This window comes from Theropithecus gelada, chromosome 7b, assembly GCF_003255815.1.
Source record: "Theropithecus gelada isolate Dixy chromosome 7b, Tgel_1.0, whole genome shotgun sequence".
In the NCBI taxonomy this organism is placed as follows: domain Eukaryota; kingdom Metazoa; phylum Chordata; class Mammalia; order Primates; family Cercopithecidae; genus Theropithecus; species Theropithecus gelada.
The window spans coordinates 54,012,056-54,023,412 of NC_037675.1; the positions used below are offsets into that span (position 1 = coordinate 54,012,056).

Below are 11,357 nucleotides of genomic sequence, written 5' to 3' on the forward strand. Positions count from 1 at the left end.
ATTTTAAATCGAACTCTTCATTTGGTTATAAACTCAGCATAGATTGTGCAGAATTTTGAGAGGGGAGAAACTATAGCTTTCCTTTCGGATGCCACTATCTGGTGGGTAGCAGGTTTTGCCTGTCTGTTCTTACGTTAAAGAAGGGCTCTACGTCCTGTCTGGAAAGGGCGGAGCTGGCTGGGACCGCCCCACTGCCTTTCCCAGGACCTTCACTCGTCCTGTCCCACCGCAGCCCCGCCTCCTCCACGCCGGGTGAGCTGTGGCCTAGCAGCAACCGAGGCTCCGCCCCCCCACCCCCCGGCGTCTGCGCTCTAGCGAAGGGGCGGAGCAGGGGTGGTGGCGCGCTGACACCTGGCGGCGGCGGAGGGCGGGCAGAAGGCGAACGTGGGCTGGGATTGGCTGAGGCGGCGCGGGTGGAGGGGGCGGGAGGGAGGCGGCGAGACGGTTGTCGGGCTGGTCCCCGTGCTGGATCCTGGGCGGCCTGAGGGTTGCGGAGACTTTAGGGGAGGGAGACGGCAGCGGCATGGCGGCCGGGTGTAAGACGCCCGACCCTCCTCTTATCCGTCTTCGCCGCCGCCGCCGCTGGAGTCACTGGGACCCTCTAGTCTGCGTGTTAGTTTAAGCCCGCCGCCCGCCTGTGAGCCCTCCGCTCCGCCGGCCCTCCTTCCTTCCGCCGCCGCAGCCAGCCCAAGGGTCGGCCGGCTGTGTAACACTCTCCCACCCCACCCACCAGCCCGCGGGCCAGCACCATGGAGGACATGAAGCTGGAGTTCCCTTCCCTTCCACAGTGCAAGGAAGACGCAGAGGTGAGTCGGCCCCGTGGCTGCCATGCACAGGCCTCTCCCTGTGGCTCCGGCCGAGGGGCGATCCCAGTCCCCAACCGTCTTAGCCCCCACCTGCGCGGGCGCCCTGCCTCCTGAGGGCGTCCCGGGACCTCTGAGGCCGAGCAGTCGGCTCCAATCCCGACTGAGTTTCTCGTCCTTTCCAGACCCCGCGGAGGGACAGCGTTTGGTGTACTTACATTTGAGAAGAGGAAAAGCAATCCCTGAGTCCCTAGGCTTGGTTGGCATCCAGGACTGACCTGGAGTAAGGTTCCTCTTTTATTGTCAAAGTAACTTGAAAGCAAAGTTGGTTTTAATCTCCTTTTGAGGAATGTCTGTGGTGTAAACGATTCACTTGTGGGACACATGGCCCCACATGCGGAGTAGACTCGGCGCCTGAAGTTTGGAAGCGCGCCTTCGAAAAGTTTCCCAAAGTTTTTTATTTTTAGACAAAGCTATGACCCGCACAATAAAGTGTCTCAAAGCTAGCTCATCTGAATCTGATAACTCTTAATCGGAAATCTCGACCTTTGGAGGAAAATTAATATTGAAAGTAAAATTCTATATACCTTTTCTCCTGGTTTCTAATTCGTGGCTATTTTTACTCCACCTTACATCCCTGCCTGCTGTTTCTATTCGGATTTTATTTTTCATCTGTTGCTAGTTTAACGTTTAACGGCATTGCAGACTACTAAATTAGAATTTTCTGGAGGCTAAATTAACAAGACGAAGATACTCAGCTATGCTTTAGTAGGATTAAGAAAGAAAATGTAACATCGCTAGTTAAAAATACCTTTAAAGTAGTTGGGAAAAATAAAGCCCTATTTTTAGGAGACCATTCAGTTTATTCCGAATATTTATTCTATTGAGTATCTTCATTTGAGGTTCTTTTTTTTCTTGAGACGGAGTCTTGCTCTGTCACCAGGCTGGAGTGCTATGTGGTGCGATGTCGGTTCACTGCAACCTCCGCCTTCCGGGTTCAAGCGATTCTCTTGCCTCAGCCTCCCGAGTAGCTGGAACTACAGGCGCGCACCACCACGCCCAGCTAATTTTTGTATTTTTAGGGGAGACGGGTTTCACCATTTTGGCCAGGGCGGTCTCGATCTCTGGACCTTGTGATCCGCCCGCCTCGGTTTCCCAAAGTGCTGGGATTGCAGGTGTGAGCCACCGCGCCCGGCCTAGGTTCACATTTTTGTTTGGAGGGTGCTCTTGTGGTATTGATGCTTGACAATTACATTTGTTTTAAGAGTAGAGACTTTGTGACTGGGTATCACCATTGCAAAATGGAGTGCAGTGGTGCGATCTCAGTTCACTGCAGTCTCGAACTCCCGTGCTCAAGCCATCCTTTGACCTCAGCCTCTCGAGTAGCTGGAACCACACCTGGCTTATTTTTATTTTATTTTTTTGTAGCGATAGGGTTGTTCCTTAGGCTGGTCTTGAACTCTTGGCCTCAAGATCCTCCCGCCTTGTCCTCCCAAAGTGTTAGGATTACAGGTGTGAGCCACCGCACCTGGCCCAAAACTATACTCTTTATTTTTTTTTAATTTTTTTTATTTTTTTCTTTTTTTGAGACAGAGTTTCACTCTTGTTGCCCCAGGCTGGAGTGCAATGGCGCTATCTCGGCCCACCGCAGCCTCCCCCTCGGGTCCTGGTTCAAGCAAGCAGTTCTCCTGTCTCAGCCTCCCGAGTAGCTGGGACTACAGGCACCCGCTACCACGCCTGGCTAATTTTTTTTGTATTTTTAGTAGAGACGGGGTTTCGCCGTGTTGGCCAGGATGGTCTCAAACTCCTGACCTTGTGATCCGCCCGCCTTGGCCTCCCAAAGTGCTGGGATTACAGGCGTGAGCCACCGTGCCCGGCCAATTATACTCTTAAATAAGAAAAAAAGAGGTCATATTTAGGCTAGTTATAAAAATGAATTTATACTTAACATGCAATAATGTGAATGAAGAGTATGCTTTTATTTATTTGTTTGTTTATTTATTTATTTATTGAGACGGAGTTTCGCTCTTGTTGCCTAGGCTGGAATGCAGTGGCGCGATTTCCGCTCACTGCAACCTCCGCCTCCCCGGTTCAAAAGATTCTCCTGCCTCAGCTCCCTGAGTAGCTGGGATTACAGGTGCCTGCCACCACGCCTGTTTAATTTTTGTATTTTTAGTAGAGACGAGGTTTCACCATGTTGGCCATACTAGTCTCAAACACCTGACCTCAAGTGATCCGCCTACCTCAGCCTCCCAAAGGGCTGGGATTACAGGCTTGAGCTACCGTGAAGGAGTATACTTTTATATCCTCAAAATGGTACAGTAATTTCAGCACTTAACTGCAAGCAACCTTACAAATAATGTAGAGGAGTCCCACATTCCAGGTGAAGAAATTGTACCTTACTGAAAATAAGTGATGTGCCAAATTAACAACACAATAGCACAAAACACCAGGAGGACCTTGGCCTCCTAATTTATTGTTCTTTTTAATACACTTCAATTCTTCCCTGACCTAATCTTAAAAATTCTAGTTTAAAATTTTCCCAGACTTTGCATTTAATCTGGTACTGTATATATCATTATGTATGTCTTATTCCTGCAAAACTGATAAATTCTTGGTGGGAATATACCTGTCTTTTCTGTGTGCGACTGTTGAAAACATACTCTTTTTCTGTGCTGCCAGATGTGTGGGGATTTTTCCATACCAAGCAGTTTTCCAGCAGGCATGAACTGAATGTCCCATAATTCAATTCTGTCACGTATGTACCTGAAGTTAGTCAGATCCCACAGGTTAATGGCTCAGTCCCACAAGGGTGCCCCCAACCTCAGATGGTAACCACAAGTAGTAGGTTGTCACCTATACACTCCTGACTGACTGGAAATCAGGGTTCCCGTTACTCCCTCCTTGGTTCAGTTAACTTGCTAGAGTGGTTTACAGGACTCAAGGAAGTACATTTACGGGTTTATTATAAAGGATATTACAAAAGATCCAGTGAACAGACAGAAGGAAGAGATGAATAGGGCAAGGTATGGGGGAAGGGGCACAACACCATCCCCAGTATCACCAGTGAAGAGCCGTGATTGCAAGTTGTCCAGGTGCTTGGCGTTTTGAACAAAGAATTGGACAAAACTCCCAGCAAAGCAAAGACAGAATGAAGCAACAAAAGAACAAAAGCAGGGATTTATTGAAAACAAAAGTACACTCCACAGTGTGGCAGCCGCCCTAGCAGCCCCACGCTTTACAGAATGTTCTTGGGTCCAAATACCCCCTAGAAGTTTCCGATTGGCCACTCCAAGCTCACCTCATGTAAATGAAGAGGTGGCTTGCAGTTGGCCTGATTGGTTGCCAAACCCCCCACCTCCCCTCAGTCGGCTTGGTTGTGGACAGCAACCATTCAGTGGCTAGAGTGAAGTTACAAAGTTGCAAACGAAGATTCCACCGGCAATCAGTCTTGATTTGTAGAGGACAGCCGATTTCCCATCTACTGTGCAGAAAAGGTGGGAGGTGGTTGCAACAGGAGTAGCCTCTGGTCCTTTTGTTACTTAGGCGTGGAAAGTTAGGGTTTTTCCTTTCAATTTAGTTCTGGGAAGTCAGAGTGAAACAGCCTTAGATTCCCTGCCTCCTACTTGCCTCACTAGCACCTCCAGTGTTTCCATCCAGAAGCTCAACAAATCTTATCAACGGTTTTTATAGAACTTCATCTCCAGCCCCTCCCATAGAGGTGTGTGTGTGTGAGGCTGAGAGTGCAACCCTCTAGTCACATGGTCTTTCTGGTGACTGGCCCCACCCTAAATCACTTCATTAGCATAATCAGGTTTGATCATAAATAGTGGCTCATAAGTAACCAAAGACACTCCTATTAGAAAATTCCGAGAGTTTTAGGACTATGACAGGAACTGGAGAGAAAGATCATGTATTTCATATTGCATCACAGGGACAGAGGTAATGCTTAAAGCTAGTGGATAATGATGCAAGTATTGTCTGCTGAAAGCCAATTCATTCCATATTTCATAATATTGCATGTTTGGTATCTTTTGGTTGCAAGCAACAAAAACGAACTTAAGCAAGAAAAAGAAGAAGTAATTAAATGGGGCCGGGCTCACGCCTGTAATCCCAGCACTTTGGGAGGCCGAGGCGGGCAGATCACGAGGTCAGAAGATCAAGACCATCCTGGCTAACATGGTGAAACCCCGTCTCTACTAAAAAAAAAAAAAAAAAAAAAAAAAATTAAAAAAAAAAAATTGGCCGGACGTGGTGGCGGGTGCCTGTAGTCCCAGCTACTCCGGAGGCTGAGGCAGGAGAATGGTGTGAACCCGGGAGGCGGAGTTTGCAGTTAGTCAAGATCTCGCAACTGCACTCCAGTGTGGAAGACAGAGCGAGACTCCATCTCAAAAAAAAAAAAAAAAAAAAGGTAGTTAAATCCAGAAAGGTAGTGGTGTAGCTAGTTTCAAGGATTTGACTAGACCCAGGTATTATAAAGCATCAGAACTGCCTTTGCCTCTCATGAGTTCTTACCTCAACTTTCTCTCAGAGTCTCTGCTTTCTTTCCGGCTTCTCCAAGATGTGAAACTTGGCCATCAGCTGCTCTGGGGTCACACCTTTATGAGTTTGGTTATTGAGGAATAAAACTGAGCACTTCCAGCTTCTGTATTTGAAATCTAGAGGAATGGCCTCATTTAGGTCATGTTCCCACACTTTGGATCAGTCACTGTAGCCAGGAAAGGGCAGATACGAGGGGCCCAATCTAGGTCATATCCCTAATTCCTTGACTAGAGGAGTGAAGTTTGTTGTTCGTAGCCCTCCCACCAAAGCCATAGGAACATTTCCACAGGTAGAGGGTACTTTCGGGGCTGATTAAAGTATACATAGAGGCCACATAAATAAACTATTAAATAGGAGCGTATAGTTTTTCATAATAAACTGACTAATAAATGCTGTTAATTTTCTATTCTCCAGTGAGATAATGCAAAGTGTCAAATGGTCTTAAGTAGTTAGAGTGATCAGCCAGCATTATTTCTTTGACATAGGGAGCACTACCTGGAAAGCCAAATTATAAACCAAATTTAATAACAATGGAATTCAAGCAGAGAGTTCAGTGAATGCTTTTAATGTTAATGTGATCAAGCTGTGATAGCTTGATGATTCTGTCACCTCTACAAGAATATTATTTTCATGTTTCTTGAAATATTGGTATTCTTTGTATAGGACAGTGCTAACAAAAATTTAGTCAGTTTGCAGAAAGATTGTTACTTTTTTTGTTTAAAACTTTTTCATGATTTTCCATTGTTTTGAAGATGAAGTTTAAACCCTTGACATTATTTCCAAGGTCCTGTATGGTTTGGCATCTGCATACCTCTCTAACCTCATTATGAGCTACTACTCTTGCTCCCTTCTGTGTAAGCCCTAGCCATATTTATCTTTTCTCAGTTCCTGGAATGCTTTAATTCCCTTCCCCACCCCCCCCCCCCACCCCCACCTTTATATTTGCTGTTTTCCCCTGCCTTGGCTCCAGTACCTTCCTTACCCTCACCTAATTAACTGCTTACCCTTGGGTTAAATCCCACTTTAGGCAACATTTCTTCAGAAAAGCTTTTCCTGTTTGCTAGTTGCTCCAACTCCTTTCTTCATCCCCTAGACTGGTTCACTTTCCCAGGTACTATAGCACTTGGTACTTTAATAATACTTACCTTTGCAACACTTACAATTTTTGGTCATTGTCTATTTTCCATTTAGACTGAACCTTTCATAAGAGAACTTAGATATTAGGAAGAAGGAGCAGCTGATAGTACCATTTTTTAAGCAAATTGATTGTAGCTGGGGCAGTAGGTTTTATAATTTAAAAGTTAATGTTTTATCTTCTCTTCTGATAGAAAATGAAATATTTATTTACATTGCAGTTTGGCAACTTTCCATGTTTCTCTTTCCATTTTTCTTGTGGATCCCATAGTACAGGATCAAAGATAGGAATTACTTAACATACCTGGCTGAGGATTCCTTTTCTAGCTCCTTTATTTAGAATGGTGCTTTTTAACCCTTCCTTACTGTAGAGTAAGGAATTTTTTAAAAATACTGATGCCTGGACCTTACCAGCACCTATTACAGTTTAATTTGTCTGAATGAAGCTAGATGGTTCTAATGTGCAGTCAGGTTTAAAAATTGCTGGTTTAGAAAATATCTTACTCGAGTGCTCTTCTGCCCCTGCAGTCCCTGCCCACCCTCTCTTTTTATTTGAATGAAACATTTTGTTTTCTCCTTTGGTTTAAGCAAAGATCAAGCTTGGTGTGGGAATTAAAGGAAAAGGACTTTGGAGGGGTTTACCTATTTTTTGTAGCAGAGAAACTGCAATACTAACTTTTCTGTTTTGTGGAATGTCCCAGTGTAAGTCTAGTATTCTGATGATTTTTTTCTCCCCCAAACTGTTGCCCCCCACCTCCAGCCTATGTAAAATTTGTATTCTATTTTAGTATTGTGTATATAGGATTCGGCACTATCCTCAAACATGTGAACATATCACCTGTGGATAAAGGGGGACTACTGTATTTGTAAAAGTTCATATTTCATATTTCAATCCATATAAGAATTTTTTATTTTATCTAATGGTTACAGTCTATATCCTTCACTGATGTGTTTATTTGAGGGTCTTTGGACATTTTTGTAACTTTTTTTCCTATCCAAATGCAGTTTTATAGATCATTTTTATGGGAAGGAAGAAGATAACTCTGAAGGATGTTTTAACATGTGGTACCTTTTAGCGCATGTTGATTGAAAGATTTTCACTTGTGAATTAATTTCTCTCAGAATCATGGTGTGTTTCACAATAGAGGGTTATTTTGGTTTATCTGGCTTGCCTTGGTTTGGTAAATGTGGTTGAAGTGCTTGGCTACTCATAAGGTTTGGGGAATTGATTGTACTAATTAATTACAATAGTAGCTTAAAATAGATCATTGGTGGTGATACGAAGATGCTTCCATTAATACCACGGTTTCTAAAATGATAGATTTCAGGAGTAGTGTGGGTAGGCTGAGATTAAGAATTAAGTGTGATAGTGGTAAGACTTGGTTATTAGACACGTGTTCAGACAGATGGATATGTGGTAGAAGAAGACTATGAGCATTCAGACTTAAAATCTTGATTAGTAGGATCCATAGACAGGCAGGGTTTTTTTGTTTGTTTGTTTGTTTGTTTTTTTTCTTGAGACAGAGAGTCTCAAGAAAGAGACTCTTTTTCTTCTGTCGCCCAGGCTGGAGTGCAGTGGCAAGATTTCGGCTAACTGCAGGCTCTGCCTCCCGGGTTCACGCCATTCTCCTGCCTCAGCCTCCCTAGTAGCTGGGACTACAGGCGCCCACCACCATGCCCAGCTAATTTTTTGTATTTTTAGTAGAGACGGGGTGTCACCGAGTTAGCCAGGATGGTCTCGATCTCCTGATCCCGTGATCTGCCCGCCTCGGCCTCCCAAAGTACTGGGATTACAGACGTGAGCCACAGTGCCTGGCCGACAGGCAGGTTTAAGGTTTGTTCTGTAGGTAGTAATCTGGGTTAGGGCAGCGAAGAAGGTGGATTCTGAGATCAGCATCTGATGATAACACCAGGAATAGTTCCAAATGAACTTTTCTGTGAGAAAAAGCTTTCTAGGTTTCAATGGATCCATACCTATTGCAGTAATTACTTATGTTCTCTGAAGAAGGCTTCTTATCTGTCCTGTGACTAGGAATATTTTCATTCCCTCCTAGTATACAGCTTGCTTTTCCCTCTGATAATATCTTCCTTGTATATATATCAAGAGAGTCTTTCATGTTGTATTACATATAACCTTATGGAAAGCTCAAAATTTATTTGAAGCCTCTTGTTTTGCTAAAAGGTTCAGGTAAATTTTGCATTCTACCCCATATGTACCTGTTTGTTTTAATATAAAAATTGTTTAAATTAGTAACCAGTGAAAGTACTGTTTCTCCCTAAAGAAATTTTTTGATAAAATTGATACTTCAGTAGTTTTGAGTGTCTTTTGGCGTGTTGCCAAATGAAAGTGTTGAGGAAATGCCACTGCAAAATATGACACCTTGGTAGATTGATTACTTTAAGTTGGAAACACTTGCAAAGTAGCAAATGGGGAGAAAGCCTTTCTCTGAACTCCTATTATCTACCTAAGGACAGATCATCCAAAAGAAGCTCAGTTTGCTCCTAGGGAGTTTCATCAACCAGGGAAGATTAATTCTTATTACTGGAGAGGAGAGTAAAAGTCAGCACCACACCCAAACTGTCACAAAGTATCATCTGTTATTATTCTGAGGGCCCATTTGTCTTTCTCCAGAATTATAGTAGCTTAAAATAGATCATTGGTGGTGATACGAAATTGCCTATATACCCCTACCCCCATCCTATAGAAAGGGTATATAGGCTCCTAAATATCACTGTTTTTTTTTTTTTTTTTTTTGGTATATACTTTTCTTTCCTGTGATACCCCATGTACATAATAAATTTCTATACCTTTTCCTTTTCTCCTTTTAGTTTATTTCATAGACTGGTTTTAAATATCACTGGCTTTTTTTTTTTTTGGTATACACGTTTTAAAAATGTCACTTTTTTGTACACTTTTTTTCCTGTGATACTCCCATACGCATAATAAATTTATATACCTTTTCTCCATTTAGTTTATTTAATACACTGTTACTGAATCCTGTCGGTAGAGGGAAAGTCTTCCCTCCCTTACACAAGTATTTCCTGGAATATATGTACACTATTCCTTGATATGTGTTACCCTGGTTTTTTTTCTTTAATTATACAAAATTTAGTGATTTCACTTCAGGTAAATTCAAAAGTATACCTTTCTTTAATTGATTTTCTTCTTTTTCACAGCTCTGACAAGTTGCTTCAGGAAGATAAGGCTGGCTGTTAGACTACTTAGGAATCTTTTAAAAAGAAAAACAAAGTCAATAGCATTTAGTGCAGTAGATCTCTGAAATGCATCTAGTTTGTGCTTATTCTGTGTCAGGCACTGTGCTTATCATTAGGAGTACCATGACTAAAAAGAGTCTTTGGCCTAAAGTCTTTAAAAACTCTTTTCTTTTTCCTTGTTTCATTTCCTTTTTTTTTTTTCCCCCCTTGAGATAGGGTCTGTCTTTGTTGCCCAGGCTGGAGTGCAGTGGCACCATCGTGACTTACTGCAGCCTCAACCTCCCAAGCCCAAGTGATCTTCCTGCCTCAGCCTCCCAAGTAGCTAGGACCTCAGTCATGCACCACCACTGCACCTGGCTAATTTTTAAATTTTTGTAGAGATAAGATCTCCCTATGTTGCCCAGGCTGGTTTTGAACTCCTGGGATCAAGCCATCCTCCTGCCCCAGCCTTCCAAAGGGCTGGGATTACAGGTGTAAGATACCATACCTGGCAAAAAGACTTATGTATAAAAAGATTACCATAACACATTAGTAAGTTAAGGAATCTGAGCTGGGCGCGGTGGCTCACGCCTGTAATCCCAGCACTTTGGGAGGCCGAGGCAGGTGGACCATGAGGTCAGGAGTTCAAGACCAGCATGGCTAAGATGGTGAAACCCCATCTCTACTAAAAACACAAAAATTACCCAGGCGCTTGTAATCCCAGCTACTCGGGAGGGTGAGGCGGGGAATTGCTTGAACCCCAGAGGCAGAGGTTGCAGTGAACCAAGATCGTGCCACTGCACTGCACTCCAGCCTGGGTGACAGAGCAAGACTCTGTCTCAAAAAAAAAAAAAAAAAAAAAAAAAAAATCTAGTAAACAATTATGTTTCCCGCCGGGCGCGGTGGCTCAAGCCTGTAATCCCAGCACTTTGGGAGGCCGAGACGGGCGGATCACGAGGTCAGGAGATCGAGACCATCCTGGCTAACACAGTGAAACCCCGTCTCTACTAAAAAATACAAAAAAATAGCCGGGCGAGGTGGCGGGCGCCTGTAGTCCCAGCTACTCGGGAGGCTGAGGCAGGAGAATGGCGGGAACCCGGGAGGCGGAGCTTGCAGTGAGCTGAGATCCGGCCACAGCACTCCAGCCTGGGCGACAGAGCAAGACTCCGTCTCAAAAAAAAAACAAAAACAAAAAAAAAACAAAACAATTATGTTTCCCTTATTGCTGGCTTAGAAATTACATGCTTTATTTCTATTGTGTTAATATCCATAAATTAATCATTATTTTATGCAGCCAATATTTGTTTAATTGTAACCATATGTTTGCCGTAAAGTTCATTCTTACATTGAAAGACTGTGTAGTGTATTGATTAAGAGAATGAACTCTGGATTCAGACTATGTGGACCCAAAATCAAGTTACTTAGGTTCTCTATGACTAAAATAGACAATGATAGTATCCTTTCTTCAAAGAACATCTTAACTTTTTTTCTTGAAAGATATTTTTCTGAGCACATATTCTTAATTAACAGTTATTTTTGCCGGGCGCGGTGGCTCAAGCCTGTAATCCCAGCACTTTGGGAGGCCGAGGCGGGTGGATCACGAGGTCAGGATCGAGACCATCCTGGCTACCATGGTGAAACCCCGTCTCTACTAAAAATACAAAAAAAAAACTAGCCGGGCGT

General features: G+C 43.6%; 1 protein-coding gene across 1 annotated transcript in view; it reads left to right on the forward strand.

The window, feature by feature from the left end:
- The first annotated feature begins 441 nt into the window (after positions 1–441).
- The window catches only part of STYX (serine/threonine/tyrosine interacting protein), a 53,964-nt gene continuing 43,048 nt past the window's right edge, over positions 442–11,357 (forward strand). Inside the window, exon 1 of the mRNA XM_025392328.1 lies at positions 442–806. Coding sequence (XP_025248113.1) covers positions 750–806 — 57 coding nt within the window. The 5' untranslated portion in view covers positions 442–749. The remainder of the gene's footprint in view (positions 807–11,357) is intronic.